At 49.5% G+C, this 18,014-nt stretch overlaps 1 protein-coding gene and 1 pseudogene across 2 annotated transcripts; both read left to right on the top strand.

Moving 5' to 3' along the window:
* Window positions 1-526: 526 nt before the first annotated feature.
* Window positions 527-3,190, top strand: LOC100300764 (uncharacterized; annotated as a pseudogene).
* Window positions 3,191-12,617: 9,427 nt separating this feature from the next.
* LOC100300806 (immunoglobulin heavy variable 4-59) lies at window positions 12,618-15,803 on the top strand. 2 transcript variants are annotated; one of them, XM_059879239.1, is made up of 3 exons: window positions 12,618-12,701; window positions 12,784-13,107; window positions 15,637-15,803. In XM_059879239.1, the coding sequence occupies exons 1-3, from the start codon at window positions 12,656-12,658 to the stop codon at window positions 15,786-15,788; spliced, it is 522 nt and encodes a 173-aa protein (XP_059735222.1). In that variant the 5' UTR covers window positions 12,618-12,655; the 3' UTR covers window positions 15,789-15,803. The 2 variants fall into 2 exon arrangements, with proteins under 2 accessions (XP_059735222.1, XP_010799006.3); XM_010800704.4 differs by lacking the exon at window positions 15,637-15,803 and having other exon boundaries at window positions 12,784-13,394.
* Window positions 15,804-18,014: the final 2,211 nt, after the last annotated feature.

An 18,014-nucleotide genomic window follows, 5' to 3' on the forward strand; every position in this document is an offset into this window, starting at 1 on the left:
AAAATATAAATGCTTTAGGAATTCTGATAGACATTAAATTGTACTCAACTCCATTTGAATTCGATGTGATTATTACATGTATATTTTTCTCTGATGTTTGCATATGGAATAAGTAAACATCAGCTAATTAGAAAAGAAAAAAAATTAAGAGTAGGTGTCTAAGAAATGGCTGGTACCTAATGCGTGGTGTGCATTTGTTGAGTAAAGGTAAACACAGTCTTAGGATTGAAGTATCTTCCCCAAATCTGCCATTGTTCCCTGAAAGCACCTTTTTCCCTGACCAGCCCTCCTTCAACATTTTATTCCTCAAGAGACTCCTTGTCGTGGGGAGGGGGACCCCAGCAGGGGCTGAGTTCTTTGAGGGCACAGTCAGCACACCCTCACAGGGGGAGCCCCATAGACAGGACCTCTATTCACTGCTTTCTGCTTTTTATACGGAGGTCCCCCCGGTATGCAAATATCCACTCAAGTCACAGGGTAGAAACACAGCACCAGCTCACTTAAATTCAGCCTCCTCCTCAGGCTTGAAGAGACTTGCAGGAGTGGTGACTCCTATCTGCTCGAAGATGAACCCACTGTGGACCCTCCTCTTTGTGCTGTCAGCCCCCAGAGGTGAGTGTCTCTGGGTCAGACATGGGCACGTGGGGAAGCTGCATCTGAGCCCACGGGTCACCGTGCTTCTCTCTCTCCACAGGGGTCCTGTCCCAGGTGCAGCTGCAGGAGTCGGGCCCCAGCCTGGTGAAGCCCTCACAGACCCTGTCCCTCACCTGCACGGTCTCTGGATTCTCATTAAGCGACAATGCTGTAGGCTGGGTCCGCCAGGCTCCAGGAAAGGCGCTGGAGTAGCTTGGTGGTATAGATAATGATGGATACACAAGGTATAACCCAGCCCTGAAATCCCGGCTCAGCATTACCAAGGACAACTCCAAGAGCTAAGTCTCTGTGTCAGTGAGCAGCGTGACAACTGAGGACTCGGCCGTGTACTACTGTGCGAAGGACACAGTGAGGGGAAGTCAGTGTGAGCCCAGACAAAAACCTCCCTGCATAGGGGCCCGTGACCACCAGGGGGCGCTCAGGACTCAGTACAGAGCTGAGCCCTGGAGCAGGTGCAGAAGAGGCGTTGGGCGGTGGGGGGCCTGGGGGGGATTCTCCTCAGAGCTTCTCTTTCCTCTTCCTGCCCAGGAGCTGCACCTCAGACCCTCTTCTGTGTCCTGGTATTTCATTTCTGTGGTTTATGTCGCTCTCAGAAAACTGTGTGTTTATATATATTTTAATTTTTCCTTGAAGCAGGATAGCTTTATGCAAACACACACACACACACACACACATATAATACTAAACAGCTAAAATTTTTCACCTTCATTTCTCTTCTTTCAAAGGAATTCAGTAAAACACTTGACTCTCATGTTATTTTCAAACTATTAACTATCCTGAAAGGAAACTTGAGATATTTAAACATTTTAATCTTTGTTTTGTTTTTTGTCCACGAAGAAGGAAAAGACTCAACCTCCTTCTATCTGTCAAACTGCACAGTAGAATCTGGAGCAAGCAGTGTCTAAGGCTCCAGTGTCAGGGGTCCCCAGTGCTGCATATGCAATGATTCTCATCATTCACAGGTTCTGTACTGCAAATTCACCTACATGCTAGCTTTTATTAGCGTCTTAACATAAACACTGTTACCTTGTGTCCTTATATAGACATTGAGAATTTGGCCAGTTCACTGAGTCACTCAACACACACAGATTCCAGGTGAGGGCAGTCAGGGTGATACCATCTCGCCTCAACGTCTCTCAAGTCCACACCCCATTCTGAGCTTATGTCTGGATCATTCATAAGGGGAAATACAGAGATCCTCATGAAGATTTATCCGTGGGGTCAACATGGAGCCCACCACTATCAGTCCTCGCTCCCATCACCCATCATCACAGTGACCGTCACTGGCACAGGGCAAGGAAGCAGGATTTGTGCTGGACTCAGCCCTGAGGAAAGACCCAAGGACTGAGACGATGAAGGGCTGAGCTGAGATGGGCAAGGAGTGGGAGTTGGGGGCCGTCAGGGCAGAGACTCTGGCCTCAGAAAGGGGGACCTGCCCTGGGATCCGGTTCCAACCTATCTGATAGACACACTGCTTTCCCACCCTTGCTCGCCAACCATGTAAATTCAGAAGGTGCCCACGGGGATCCTGGGATGACCAGGGTGAGTGTGACCACAGCCTCTCTGGATTCACAGGAAAAGGGCTCCGAAATGCAAATTCCTCCTCAAGCTCCAGGGTAAAATCCACCCCTGGGCTGTTGGAGCTCACCACTCTCTACTCACAGAGCATGAAGGTCTCAGTAAAGGCCAAGCTGTTGTGTAGAAGATGAGACTCTGCAGTCTTCTCCTCTGCCTGGTGGCAGTTCCCCAAGGGGAAGGTCAGGCGTCAGGCACGCATCTGTGGGGGTGATTGTGACAGCAGGTGACTGACTGGGCTTGAATCTTCTTGTCCCCGGGTGTCCTGTCCCAGGTGAAGGTGCAGGAGTCGGGCCCAGAACTGGTGAAGCCCTCGCAGATCGTCTCCCTCACATGTGCTGTCTCTGGTTACTCCATCACGTGGTTATGGTGGGAGCTGGATCCACCAGGCCCCAGGGAAGGGGTTAGAGTGGATGGGAAGCATATATTATAATGGTGACACTTACCACAGCCCCTCCATCAAGAGCCACACCTCCATCTGCAGAGACATCCAACAATCAGTTCTCCCTGTAGCTGAGCTCTGTGACCACTGAGGACACAGCTCTGTGTTGCTGTGCAAGAGACACAGTGAGGGGAAGGCAGTGTGAGCCCAGACACCACACACGCTCCAGGTGCTCCATAACCACCAGCAGGTGCTGGGGACACACAATTGTGTGTTGCAGGAGCAGGTGCAGATGGTGATTGACAGCTGGTCTCCTCTCAGGGGGCTTCCTCTCCTTGTAGCAGTTTTTCTGGGGACCTTCTCTGCATTCATGACTCTTAGGTACCTCCTCAGCCTCTGAGGCAGAATGGTGGTTGGGAAAGGGGACCGTATCCTCACTGCACGAAAGGCACAGTCTCTTAGGGTTGCTTCCTCTTGTCTCTTAGGCCGGTTCTCTGGACATTTGGTGTAAGCTCGCTAAGTCCACAGGAGAGGCTCTGTGTGATTCAGCAGTGCGGCTCAGCACAGCAGGGCCAGTGAACGAGCTAGCCAGCGGTCAGCAGTGTAAGTGCAGCTGGACTCAGACAACAGAGGTGTATAAACCCAGAGCCAGGGAAGAACCCCCCTTGGTGGTGATAACTGAACTGACACCTCACTCACTGCATCAGCCATAGTTCTCTCCATGGAGACCCAGCGGGACCTCCATGCCAGCCTGAGATAGAAGCTGAGTCTGCTGACACCAACCACAGATGCAGGAAGATGAAAAGTTTGTGTTGTCTGTGTTCGTGCATCTACGTCTGTGGTGTCCTCAGACTCACCTTCTACATCAACCTGCGGTGGGAGTCCCACTGAATTTCCATGGAAAGAACTATGCATAATGCTCTGAGTGTGGTGTCAGCTCTTTGAGCACCACCGAGGGGCATTCCTCCCTTCACTAATTGACAGGCTCTAGTAGGTGCAGTAGCTTCTGTCATTTGGGTGGTTTTATGGCACATAGAGGACACATACTAAAGGGAAGCTTGTACTTGAAAAGCAATTCTTACTTGATATCCTCAGCTTTCTTGTCAAGCTATGAGCCACCAGAAGTTTATATGAGGACAAGTCTTTCAATGAGAGAGCACCATACATCTAAGGAATACACAGAATATTCCCTGATGAATAAAGAAGCCATTGTGAGCACCATCCTGGTGTTCAGCCATCCCTTCAGACTATCTCATGGAACAAACACTACCTTTAGCTCATGGAATGTGGTGATTTTAAACACTTTTGTCCTAATATATGCATGCTGGTCGCACCAGTCATGTCAGACTCTTTACCATCCAATGGACTGTAGCCCATTAGGGTCCTCTGTCCATGAAATTTTCCAGGCAAGAATACTGGAGCAAGCTGCCATGCCCTCCTCCAGGGCATCTTCCTGACCAGGGATGGATCCTGTGTCTCTTACATCTGCTTATTGGTAGGCGGGTTCCTTATCACTAGTGCCATCTTGCGATCATTATGTGAGTCTCGTTCAGCAGAAATCACACAAAGTGAACAGAGTAAACAAGGAGAAAGTGAAAGTTGCTCAGTTGTATCCAAATCTTTGCGACCCCACGGACTATAGAGTCCATGGAATTCTCGAAGGAAGAATACCAGAGTGAGTAGCATTTCCCTTCTCCAGGGGTCTTCCCAACCCAGGGATCAAACCCAGGTCTCCCAAACTGCAGGCAGATTCTTCACCAGCTGAGCCACAAGGGAAGCACAAGTACACTGGAGTGGGTAGCCTATTCCTTCTCCAGCAGATCTTCCAGTCCCAGGAAGCGAATCCTATATTGCAGGATGATTCTTTACCATTGAGCTGTGAGTTCAGTCGCTCAGTAATGGCTGACTCTTCCCAACAGCATGGACTGCAGCATGCCAAACTTCCCTGTCCATCTCCAACTCCCAGAACTTGCTCAAGCTTATGTCCATCCAGTCGATGATGCCATCCAACCATCTCATCCTATAGCATCGCCTTTTCCTCCAGTCTTCAATCTTTCCCAGCATCAGGGTCTTTTCCAATGAGTCTGTTCTTCAAATCAGGTGGCCAAAGTATTGGAGCTTCAGCTTCAGCATCAGTCCTTCCAGTGAATATTCAGGACTGATCTCCTTTAGGATAGACTGGTTTGATCTCCTTGCAGGCCAAAGACTCAACAGTCTTCTCCAACACCACAGTTCAAAAGCATCAATACTTCAGCACTCAGCTTTCTTTACGGTCCAACTCTCGTATCCATACATGACTACTGGAAAATCCATAGCTTTACAAGACGGAAGTTGGCCAGCAAATAAAGTCTTCCCGTTTTAATGCGCTGTCTAGGTTTGTCAAAGCTTTTCTTCCAAGGCCCGTGCTGTCAGGAAAGCTTGAACTGATAATCGCAGAATCCCAAACAATGAGAAAAATCAAAAGCCAATGAAACAAGGAAGCCCAGATGCGGGTGGCCCCAGATTTGGTGAAATCAGTTCCTGTACCTGGAGAAAATGAACAACCTTCCACATGGCACACCCACATGTCAGCCCCTCACCCAGGGAACCCCCTCATGTACGGATGTGATGACTGCATTCCCTGGTCACACGGGGACATGGAAAGGGGCTGGGAGAAGGGGCACAGCTCCTCTCAAATTACCTCAGGAACCTGGAATCACAGAGAGGCACTTTTCCTTCCTTCTGACTAGAACTGGGTCACCAGCGACATAACAATCTAGTCACCGTGGTGCTTTCTGAATTCCAGCCTCTTGGAAGAGCTTTGGAATCTGAGCCTAAAATAAGTGCCCTGCTGAGTCCTTCATCCCTGTCTCTCTATGTTGGTCAAGTCTGTCCAGGCTCCTCTGACTCTTAGTGACATTCGATTTCTCCTTCACCTCCCAGGTCAAGGACAACCTCACCTGGAACCTCCTGGTTCCTGCAACAAGAGGTAGTGTGTGTGGAAACTGTCATCTCCATCATTAAACAAGGAAATTCTCAATACCAAAACTTTCCCTGGACCTAACAGAGTCCTAACATTGCAGGGGAGTCCCCCAGCACAAAACCAGAGAGGTGGGCAATCCACAGTCTGGGTGAGATCTGCCCATGGAAGTGAAGCTTCAGGAGGAGCACCTTCAGGGTAATTACTACCAATTCCTGCAGGACCAGCAATAACCACGTGAGGGTAAGAGATCCTGGGGGTCACAGTCCATGGTTTGTGGGATATAATTCCACAAACATCCAGGTCTTCAAGGTGAGTGTTCATATTTATCCCTTCAGGACACCTGACGAACGAGGGAAAGGCAAACCCTGAGAAATGTTAACACCTAACCAGAAGGTTAATCAGGCAGACCCTCCATGGAAGAGCTCTTCCCCCAGCTTCTCCTAAGAGGTGTACAGAAATTCTTGTCTACTGCAGACCTACGGAGGGGTCATAACTCATGGCTAAATGAGGGGACTGGATCAGGGCACTGTAGCCCAGGAGGGAGTATTACGTGGACAGGCCAATACTGAAAACCCCGGTGACGCTCAGAGCCCAGACCAGATCCCCTGAATCATAGGTATTCAACCTCAACAATGCATGTAGCCCCTACCCACATGTGACCTCCAGGGACCTGGCAGAGCTATGATATGCAGGCTCTTTGAGAAGGGGAGCTAGTGTGCAGACACCACAGCTAGACACCATCTAGGAGGCAGGGCGCTGAGGCTCTGGTACCCACGGCTGGAGACCAGGCTTGGAGCCCTCACTACTGACCTCAGACCCGCTCTCTCCTGCCTGATCGACATGGCCAGTATCCCTCTCCTTCTCTTGGGTATCTGAAGATCTCAGGAATATTTATGAAGGTTCCATCAGAGACTCAGAACAGGGGGAAGTAGGTTTGTCACAGGATCCTGCTGGAGGACACGTGGTTGACACAGCAGTGGATCTGTCTCCCCAGTGACCTCAGGTCCTGAAGTCCTCGGGCAGGTGGTCAGGAGTATATGGTGAGAAGCAGGATGGAGTCTGAGGATGGATGCAACCCGAGGCCATCCTGCTGAAGAGATGTCTTGCCAGGGGACACGCACACGGCTGACCTAGCTTCTCTGCAGGGTGCTGTTGTGGCAACCCTCTCCAGTGTTCCTGCCCAGAGAATCTTATGGACAGAGGAGTCTGGTGGGCTACAGTCCGTGGGGTCTCAAAGAGTCAGACACGACTGAGGTGACTGAGCATGCTCACCTCCCCATTCCCTGGGTGAGCACTCCCTCAGGGCAGCCTCTCCTGAGTCAGCTGACAAGGGCTCTGCCTCCTCTTCCTCTGATGTCTCAGATGTCTCCTCTCACAGGTGTGGGCACTAGGAGCCCCTCAGATGTTTGTCCTGTGAGTTTTCAGGGGCGATTGCACTGGTTTCCGACAACGGGGCTGATCTGGACCTTCTTATGGGGCCCCTGCAGGGTCCAGGTGCTGTAAGAACAGGTGAGCCCAGGAGTGAATGGTAGGTGGAGTGGGCATCGAGCCCCGTGCTTCTGCGTGCAGCTATCCTTTGACATGATGTTAGCCCACTGGGGGCTCCAGAAGGCCAAGGAACCCCACATCCTCGAGAGCCTCTGGACTCACTGTGAGTGTCAACTGCATCAGTACACCTGCAGCCCCAGGGAGGTGACGTCCAAGTGTTCTCACAAAGTCCTTCCTTGGGGTCTCTCTACAGAGTGTGTGCCTTATTGAGGCTATTTCTAGAGATGATTAAAGAACATGCTGTCTCTAGAAGAATACTCTGAAGCTGGAACAGAGCCACTTAATACCAGAACAGAAGCACTGCTAGGACTGCCCTGTGAGCCCAGGCAGGGGGATGCCCAGGACCCCAGTGAAGGGCTGCTGCTGAGGAGCATGTGGAGAGGGGCCAGGAGTCTCAGAGACGGAGTCTTCTCTTTTCACTGAAAACAATAACTAGCAGGACAAGGACTGGTGACGTTTAATATTGGGGCCTGTTGGGATACACAGCTTGGTGAGGCCATGAGAAGTACACGTCTATATGTCTGTGAGTGTGTGTGTGAGTGTGTGTAAGTGTGCATGTGAGTGTGCGGGTGCATATGTGTGTGCATGTGAGTGTGTGTATGTAAATGTGATGGTGTGTATGTGTGCATCTGAGTGTGTGAATGTTTGTGATTGGGTTTGTGTCTGTATGTGTGAGCATGAAAGTGTTTGTGAGTATATATCTCTGTATGTCTGTGTGACAGGTGTGTGTTTGTATAACAGGTGTGTATGTGACTGGTGTGTGTGTGTGATAGGTGTCTTTGACATGTGTATGTGTGCTTGTATGTCTGTGTAACAAAGGTGTGTGTATGTAACAGGTGTGTGTGCTATAGGTGTGTGTGCGTGTGTGACAGGTGTGTGTTTCTGTGTTGTAGATGTGTGTGTTACGGGAGGGTGTGTTTGTAACAGTTGTGTGTGTTACAGGTGGTGTGTGTATGTGAGACAGTTGTGTGTGTGTGACAGGTGTGTCTGTATGTGTGTGACAGGTTCTGGTGTGTGACAGGTCCTGGTGTGTGACAGGTCTCTTTGTGTGTAACAGGTGTATGTGTGTGTAACAGGTATGTGTGTGACAGGTGTGTGTGTGCCCTCAGTCTGTGGCAGCACATCGTTCTTCCCAGGGACCACGGCCTGCAGTGCATTGTCCCCGGGGCAGTGCTTGTGGTCACCGAGTAAGTGGGAGCCAAGTGGGAGACACTGGTGGATGTGAGACCCACGTCCTAGCCTGTATCACTCTGCTGCTCATTGTGCCAAGTTCCCACACGTGTGGGATTCAAACCAACACACACACATTCCCTTTCAGTCCACAGTTCAGAGTCTGATATCAGTTTCACTGGATTGGAATCCAGATGCAACAGGAACACAGTCCCAAGGCTCTCAGGGTCTGAATGCATCTGTGCCCCCAGAATTCAGGTTTGGAAGTCCGGTGCACCCAGAGAATGCTGCTAGAATCACGGTCTTTGGCAGATGCTTTGTTCATGAGAGGAGAGTCCTCATGATTTGGGTTGGAGTCTTTCTAAGAATCCCCAGAGGACATACTAGTCCCTGTCCACCAGGTAAGGACCCAGCAGGAAGGTGCCAGATGTGAACCAGGAAGGGGGCCTCACCAGAAGGCAGCCTCACTGGTGTCCTGACCTGGGGCTTACAGCCTCTAGGACTCTTGGAAATAAAGTCTTGCTTACAGACCAGCCCACCTGAGCTCCTGTTGTGCACTCTGAAAGGATAAAGTCAGGGACAAACTGCTTCTTTGCCGTGTCCACTCTAGAGCTTCACTGCCCGTATCCCTGGCTCTCAGCCACTTCCTTCATCTGCACAGCCCAGCAAAGCACTTTCCAACAGTGGTCATTTCTCCCAGGGTCAGATGCCCTTGGCCTCCCTCTGATGAACACATTTGTGGTTTCAACTGGAGCCACACGATAATCCAGGAAAAGCAGACCTCTCAATTAGTCACATTTTCCAAAGTCCCTAATGCCATGTGAGATGACATTCAGAGACTCAATGAATGATTCAGACAAACACAGTCCATCTTCAGCCCAGCAAATATTCCTTCCCACAGGCCCATTACACTTAGCAAATCCCAGAAAACCTCCAAAATGTCCACCTAAGAATTGACACTAAATTATAATGTGATTTATAATAAAGATTGTAGAGCAAAGTTGGTCTAAATACCATCAACCCCAAGTCCCAAATCTAGTCCTCTAACTCAGCTATGCATGAGGATCTGTGTTCTAAAATACAACACGAAGACAGGCGTATCTCAGCTACAAGAAGTTTCATTCCGTAAAAAGGATAAATGTAAGTCAGAAAGGACCCCTGGTCCCAGTGTGCACGAGTGCTCAGTGCTACAGTTGTGTCTGACTCTTTGCCACCCTGTGGATTATAGCATGCCAAGCCCCTCTGTCCATGGGGTTCTCCAGGCCCAGAATACTGGAGTAGGTTGGTATTTGCTCCTCCAGGGGATCTTCCCGACCCAGGGACTGAACCCAAGTCTCCTGCATTTCTTTTTTTTCCTGCATTTCTTTCAGCGCAAGCAGATTCTTCACTGCTGAGCCACCAGGGAGGCCCCACTGGCCCCGAAAGTGTTTAAATCCATGCATGCAAACCCTGCTAAGTCCAAGGTCTGGGAATAATTTTCTTTGGCTCCTCTTCCACTGTCTGGGCCTGTTGATCTGCCCCCTTATTTTCCATTCCTTTTTGTGGGAGGTGGTGCATATTTGAAGCTGAGCACTTTCACCAGCCTATTTCCCACTTCTGGGATCTTGAACCATTGCCATGACCCTCATGTAAAAGACAATTGAGGATGGTGCATGATCCTTTCTCTTCATTGTTGAATTTGATTTGCTAATAGGCTTTGAGAAGTTTTGCATTAAATTCATCAAAGATATGTTTTATAGAAGTCCCTAGAGAAACTTTCTGTTCCGAGACTGTTGCTCCTTGGAAGATTTTAAAATTACTCTGACGAAATTCAATTTTCACACAAACGATCAGTGTCTTGATGTTGTCTCCTCCATCTTGATTCAGTCCTGCAGGTTTTAGAGTTTAGGAATTTGTCCATTTCTTCTAGATTGTCCAATTTGTTGGCATACAAGTCTTTGTAATAATGTCATATGATTTTCTGTATCTCTGTAGTATTAGCTTTATGTCTTTTCTATTTTTTATTTTATTCCAGTAAATTCTTTTTCCTCCTTTGGAGACTGGCTACAGATTTATGGTTTTGTTTCTCTTTGCAAAATGACAACAATGACAATGACACGGCCAGCTGTTGATTTCACTGATCTTTTTTGCTGTTTTGTGTGTGTGTATATTCATTTCAACATTGTTAATTTCTGCACTATTTTGTCATTTCCTTCCTCCAACTGCCTCTGGGCCTTTGTAGTGTCTGTGTTCTAATTTCTGTATGTAGTAAGTTGGATTGTTTCCTTCCATTTCTTGAAGAAGGCCTGCATCACTGTCAGCTTTCGTTTCAGAACTGCTGGGCTGGCATAGAGTTTAGAGATAAGTGTGTGTTAGTCCCTCAGTCCTCTCTGGCACTTTGTTGCTCCTTGGACTATAGCATACCAGTCTTCTTTGTCCTTTCCAGGCAAGAATCCCTGAGTGGGTTGCCATTTCCTACTCCACAGAATCTCACACCCGGGGAGTCAACTCAGGTCCCAACAATGCAAGGGGATTGTTTACCACAAGAGGCAAAATTCTCATTATCTACAGAACACTGTAGACAGAAAACCCTAAAGACTCCACACAAAGCTAGGAGACCACACTCATCCAGAGAGCCCTGAACAAACAGGTCAGAGTAGGTACCAGCATCTGATTGCTCATGGCTTAGGAGTTGTTGGGGATTCTCTGGATCCCACTTCTGATGTCATAAACTAAACCCATAGAAACCAACTGGCAGTAGATTTGGGGATGTGTCTGCAGCCTTCCATTCCTGTGAGATGAGAAGCATATTTGGGTTTTACAGGTGGTCCAGTGGGATCACAAAATCAGAGAAAGTGCAAGAGAGAGGAAAGCCAGTTAGGCGATGCACCACAAGACTCCACTGGCTTTGATGATGGATGAAGCTGTTAAGCCAAGGGATGAGGACACACCTAGAAGCTCAGTGGCCTGGATGCCAGAGGCCACAGTTCCAGGGTCATGCTCAGGAGTCTTGACCATGCTGCATGGCATCGGGCACAAGTGACCCCACAAGCTGTGAGGCAGAGTGAGGTGGGGCCTCTCCCCAGAGCACATTCAGGGCTTGGGAAAGTGGATCTGGCACAGAAGACACGCTTGTGCAGAACTGCTGTGGCCAAAGCCAGACCGGGAAGGGCTTTGCATAGACAGTAGGTTCTAACTCAGTCAGTGCACAAGTGAGATCCCTGTGCTGAGGAAGAGCTGACCTGCACCAGACCCGAAGGGGTGACGTCTAAGGGCAGGAAGACCAGGGTCCCATGGACAGGGCATCCATCAGAGTGGGGACACACACTGGTCTTTTTTGCTCCAGGAGGGATAACACCACTGATGACACTGATGACAGCTCTCCCCACCCCGGGCAAACCTGCTGTAAAGTCCACACATGCTGTGACTGTCGTCAGCCCCAGTCTACATCCTCACACACAGAAATGCAGGTGTGAGGACACAGCCACAGGGACACAGGGAGACGGGGGAGCGGAGCCCTAAGGAGCTCCCAGGAGCTGTGTGTCCTCAGGCCTCAGTAGACTTGGGGTCCTCAGGGTCCACCCTCAGGGAGGAGATGCTGAGCTTCACGAGTCCCTGCAGACACTCAGTTGTGCACAGGAAAATGCAGCCCACTGGGCAAGTCAGCTGTGCTGGGAAGACGAGCATCTCAACACAAATGTCTACTTTGTCCACAGAATTAATACTGTGTTTAATTACTCTGAACAAACCACCTCTAGAGTGATTCTTGAGACTATTTAAGTTGTTCAGATGAAAAAACAGTCAAGAAAGCCAAGGGAAATATAAATGCTTTAGTAATTCCAATAGACATTAAATTGTACTCAACTCCATTTGAATTCAATATGATTATTACATGTATAATTTTCTCTGATGTTTGCATGTGGAGTAAGTAAACATCAGCTAATTAGGGAAGAAAATAAAAAATAAGAGTTTGTGTCTAACAAATGGCTGGTACCTGAATGTGTGGTGTGCATTTGTTGAGTAAAGGTAAACATGTTCTTTGGATTGAAGTCTCTTCCCCAAATCTGCCATTGTTCCCTGAAAGCATGTTTTTTCCTGACCAGCCCTCCTTCAACATTTTATTCCTCAAGAGACTTCTTGTCGTGGGGAGGGGGACCCCAGGAGGGGCTGAGTTCTCTGAGGCCACAGACAGCACCCCCTCACAGGGGGAGCCCCATAGACAGGACCTCTATTCACTGCTTTCTGCTTTTTATACAGAGGTCCCTCCTGTATGCAAATATCCACTCAGGTCACAGGGTAGAAACAGAGCACCAGCTCCCTTAAATTCAGGCTCCTCCTGAGACTTGAAGAGACTTGCAGGAGTGGTGACTCTCATCTGCTCGAAGATGAACCCACTGTGGACCCTCCTCTTTGTGCTGTCAGCCCCCAGAGGTGAGTGTCTCTGGGTCAGACATGGGCACGTGGGGAAGCTGCATCTGAGCCCACGGGTTACCGTGCTTCTCTCTCTCCACAGGGGTCCTGTCCCAGGTGCAGCTGCGGGAGTCGGGCCCCAGCCTGGTGAAGCCCTCACAGACCCTCTCCCTCACCTGCACGGTCTCTGGATTCTCATTGAGCAGCAATGGTGTAGTCTGGGTCCGCCAGGCTCCAGGGAAGGCGCTGGAGTGGCTCGGTGGTATATGCAGTGGTGGAAGCACAAGCTTTAACCCAGCCCTGAAATCCCGGCTCAGCATCACCAAGGACAACTCCAAGAGCCAAGTCTCTCTGTCAGTGAGCAGCGTGACACCTGAGGACACGGCCACATACTACTGTGCAAGAGACACAGTGAGGGGAAATCAGTGTGAGCCCAGACAAAAACCTCCCTGCATGGGGGCCCGTGACCACCAGGGGGCGCGCAGTACTCACTCAGAGCTGAGTCCTGGAGCAGGTGCAGAAGAGGCGTTGGGCGGTGGGGGGCCTGGGGGGGATTCTCCTCAGAGCTTCTCTTTCCTCCTCCTGCCCAGGAGCTGCGCCTCAGACCCTCTTCTGTGTCCTGGTAATTCCTTGTGCTTTATGCCGCTCTCAGAAAACTGTGTTTATATATATTTTAATTTTTCCTTGAAGCAAGGATAGCTTTATGCAAACACACACACACACACACACACACATATAATACTAAACAGCTAAAATTTTCACCTTCATTTCTCTTCTTTCAAAGGAACTCAGTAAAAACATTTGCCTCTCATGTTATTTTCAACTATTAACTATCCTGAAAGGAAACCTAAGATATTTAAACATTTTTAATCTTTGTTTTGTTTTTGTCCACGAAGAAGGAAGAGACTCAACCTCCTTCTATCTGTCAAACTGCACAGTAGAATCTGGAGCAAGCAGTATCTAAGGCTCCAGTGTCAGGGGTCCCCAGTGCTGCATATGCAATGATTCTCATCATTCACAGGTTCTGTACTGCAAATTCACCTACATGCTGGCTTTTATTAGCGTCTTAACATAAACACTGTTACCTTGTGTCCTTATATAGACATTGAGAATTTGGCCAGTTCACTGAGTCACTCAAAACACACATACCAGGTGAGGGCAATCAGGGTGATACCATCTCGCCTCAACGTCTCTGAAGTCCACACCCCATTCTGAGCTTATGTCTAGATCATTCATAAGGGGAAATACAGAGGTCCTCAGGTGGATTTGTCCGTGGGGTCAACATGGAGCACACCACCGTCTGTCCTTTCTCCCATCACAGGAACCTTCACTGGCATAGGGAAAGGAAGCAGGATCTGTGCTGGCTCAGCCCTGAGGAAAGACCCAAGGACTGAGAGGACGAGGGACTGAGCTGAGATGGGCAAGGGGCAGGAGGTGGGGGCCGTCAAGATGGAGACTCTGGGCTCAGAAAGGGGGACTTGCCCTGGGATCTGGTTCCAAGCCATCTGATAGACACACTGCTTTCCCACACTTCCTCACCAACCATGTAAATCAGAAGGCACCCGTGGGGATCCTGGGATGACCAGGTTGAGTGTGACCACAGCCTCTCTGTATTCACAGGAATAGAGCTCCTCAATGTAAATTCCTCTTCAAGCTCCAGGGTAAAATCCACCCTGGGCTGTGAGAGCTCACCCCTCTCTGCTCACACAGGATGGAGGTCTCAGTGAATGCAGAGCTGTTGGGTAGAAAATGGGGCTTTGGGTCTTCTCCTCTACCTGGTGACAGCTCGCCAAGATGAGGGTCTCAGGTGCAGACACGGGTCTGTGGGGATGATTGTGACTGCAGGTGACTGACAGGGACTGATTCTCCTTGTCCCTAGCTGGTCTGTCCCAGTGCAGCTGCAGGAGCAGGGTCCAGAACTGCGGAAGCTCTCACCTGTGCCATCTCTGGTTGCTCCATCACCAGTGGTTACTGGTAACCAGTACTCCCTGCAGCTAAGCTCTGTGATGACCAAGGACACGGCAGTATACTGCTGTGCAAGAGACACAGTGAGGGGAAGGCAGTGTGAGCCCAGACACCAGCCACCCTCCGGGGGCTCCATGACCTCCAGCGGTGCTGGGGACACACAGTTGTGTGTTGCAGGAGCAGGTGCAGATGGTGATTGACAGCTGGTCTCCTCTCAGGGGGCTTCCTCTCCTTGTAGCAGTTTTTCTGGGGACCTTCTCTGCATTCATGACTCTTAGGTACCTCCTCAGCATCTGAGGCAGAATGGTGGTTGGGATAGGGGACCGTATCCTCACTGCACGAAAGGGACGGTCTCTTAGGGTTGCTTCCGCTTGTCGCTTAGGCCCGTTCTCTGGACATTTGGTGTAAGCTCGCTAAGTCCACAGGAGAGGCTCTGTGTGATTCAGCAGTGGGGCTCAGCACAGCAGGGCCAGTAAACGAGTTAGCCAGCGGTCAGCAGTGTAAGTGCAGCTGGACTCAGACAACAGAGGTGTATAAACCCAGGGCCAGGGAAGAACCCCCCTTGGTGGTGCTAACGGAACTGACACCTCACTCACAGCATCAGCCATAGTTCTCGCCATGGAGACTCAGCGCGACCTCCACGCCAGCCTGAGATAGAAGCTGAGTCTGCTGACACCACACACAGATGCAGGAAGATGAAAAGTTTGTGTCGTCTGTGTTCCTGCATCTATGTCTGTGATGTCCTCAGACTTACCTTCTACATCAACCTGGGGTGGGGTCCCAATGAATTCCCATGGAGAGAACTATGAATAATGGTCTGAGTGTGGTTTCAGCTCTTTGAGCACCACCGAGGGGCGTTCCTCCCTTCACTAATTGACAGGCTCTAGTAGGTGCAGTAGCTTCTGTCCTTTGGGTGGTTTTACGGCAGATAGAGGACACAAACTAAAGGGAAGCTTTTACTTTAAAAACAATTCCTACTTGATATCCTCAGCTTTCTTGTCAAGCTATGAGCCACCAGAAGTTTATACGAGGACAAGTCTTTCAACGAGAGAGCACCATACATCTAAGGAATATACAGAATATTCCCTGATGAATAAAGAAGCCATTGTGAACACCGTCTTCGTGTTTAGCCATCCCTCCTGACTGTCTCATGGAACAAACACTACCTTTAGTTCATGAAACTTAGTGATTTTAAATCACTTTGTTCTAATGCATGCATGCTAGTCACTCCAGTCATGTCAGCCTCTTTACCACACTAGGGACTGTAGCCCATTAGGCTCCCCTGTCCATGAAATTTTCCAAGCAAGAATACTGGAGCGGGTTGCCATGCCCTCCTCCAGGGCATCTTCCTGACCAGGGATGGATCCTGTGTCTCTTACATCTGCTTATTGGTAGGCGGGTTCCTTATCACTAGCGCCATCTTGCGATCATTATGTGAGTCTCAACAGCAGAAATCACACAAAGTGAACAGAGTAAATAATGAGAAAGTGAAAGTTGCTCAGTTGTATCCAACTCTGCGACCCCACGGACTACACAGTCCATGGAATTCTCCAAGGAAGAATACCGGAGTGAGTAGCATTTCCCTTCTCCAGGGCATCTTCCCAACTCAGGGATCAAACCCAGATCTCCCAAACTGCAGGCAGGTTCTTCACCAGCTGAGCCACAAGGGAAGCCCAAGTATACTGGAGTGGGTAGCCTATCCCTTCTCCAGCAGATCTTCCAGTCCCAGGAAGCGAATCCTATATTGCAGGATGATTCTTTACCATTGAGCTGTGAGTTCAGTCACTCAGTAATGGCTGACTCTTCCCAACCCCGTGGACAGCAGTATGCCAGACTTCCCTGTCCATCTCCAACTCCCAGAACTTGCTCAAGCTTATGTCCATCCAGTCGATGATGCCATCCAACCATCGCATCCTCTGGCATCCCCTTTTCCTCCTGTCTTCAATCTTTCCCAGCATCAGGGTCTTTTCCAATGAGCCTGTTCTTCAAATCAGGTGGCCAAAGTATTGGAGCTTCAGCTTCAGCATCAGTCCTTCCAGTGAATATTCAGGACTGATTTCCTTTAGGATAGACTGGTTTGATCCTCTTGCAGTCAAGGGACTCTCAACAGTGTTCTCCAACACAGCAGTTCAAAAGCATCAGTACTTCAGCGCTCAGCTTTCTGTATGGTTCATCTCTCATATCCATACATGAGTACTGGAAAGTCCATAGCTTTACCAGACGGAATTTGTCCAGCAAAGTCTCCACTTCTTAATGCGCTGTCTAGGATGGTCATAGCTTTTCTTCCAAGGACCATGCTGTCAGGGAAGCTTGAACTGATCTATCGGGGAAGCCCAACAATGAGAAAAATCACAAGCCAATGAAACGAGGAGCCCAGATGTGGGTGGTCCCGGATTTGGTGAAGTCAGCAGTTCACGTACCTGGAGAGAATGAACAACCTTCCACATGGCACACCCACATGTAAGCCCCTCCCCCAGGGGAACCCCTCATTACGGACGTGATGACTGCATTCCCTGGTCACACAGGGACATGAAAAGGGGCTGGGAGAAGGGGGACGGCTCCTCTGAAATTACCTCAGGAACCCGGAATCACCGAGAGGCGCTTTGTCCTGCCTTCTGACTAGAACTGGGTCACCAGGACGTAACAATCTCCTCACCATGGTGCTTTCTGAATTCCAGCCTCTTGGAAGAGCTTTGGAATCTGATCCTAAGATAAATGCCCTGCTGAGTCCTTCATCCCTGTCTCTGTATGTTGGTCAAGTCTGTCCAGGCTCCTCTGACTCTTAGTGACATTCGATTTCTCCTTCGCCACCCAGGTCAAGGACAACCTCAGCTGATACCTGCTGGTTCCTGCATCAAGAGGTAGTCTGTGTGGAAACCATGATTTCCATATTAAAGCAAGGAAATTCTCAACACCAAAACTTTCCCTGGACCTAACAGAGTCCTCAGATTGTAAGGAAATCCCCCAGCACAAAACCAGAGAGGTGGGCAATCCACAGTCCAGGTGAGACGTGCCCATGGAAGTGAAGCTTCAGGAGGAGCACCCTCAGGGTAATTACTACCAATTCCTGCAGGACCAGCAATAACCACTGTGAGGATGAGAGATCCTGGGGTCGCAGTCCATGGTTTGTGGAATATAACTCCAGAAACATCCAGATCTTCAAGGTGAGTGTTCATATTTATCCCTTCAGGACACCTGACGGACGAGGGGAAGGCAAACCCTGAGAAATGTTAACATCTAACCAGAGGGTTAATCAGGCAGACCCTCCATGGAAGAGCTCTTCCCCGAACTTCTCCTAGGAGATGAACAGAAATTCTTGTCTACTGCAGACCTACAGAGGTTTCAAATCTCATGGCTAAGAGAAGGGAC

Source organism: Bos taurus, chromosome 21, assembly GCF_002263795.3.
Source record: "Bos taurus isolate L1 Dominette 01449 registration number 42190680 breed Hereford chromosome 21, ARS-UCD2.0, whole genome shotgun sequence".
NCBI classification, from domain to species: Eukaryota; Metazoa; Chordata; class Mammalia; order Artiodactyla; family Bovidae; genus Bos; species Bos taurus.

Bases quoted from the DNA above. Each gene is read 5' to 3' on its own strand.
- LOC100300806 (XM_010800704.4), top strand. From the start codon at position 12,656: ATGAACCCACTGTGGACCCTCCTCTTTGTGCTGTCAGCCCCCAGAG. The intron at 12,702-12,783 runs GTGAGTGTCTCT...CTCTCTCCACAG, and splicing joins TGTGCTGTCAGCCCCCAGAG to GGGTCCTGTCCCAGGTGCAG.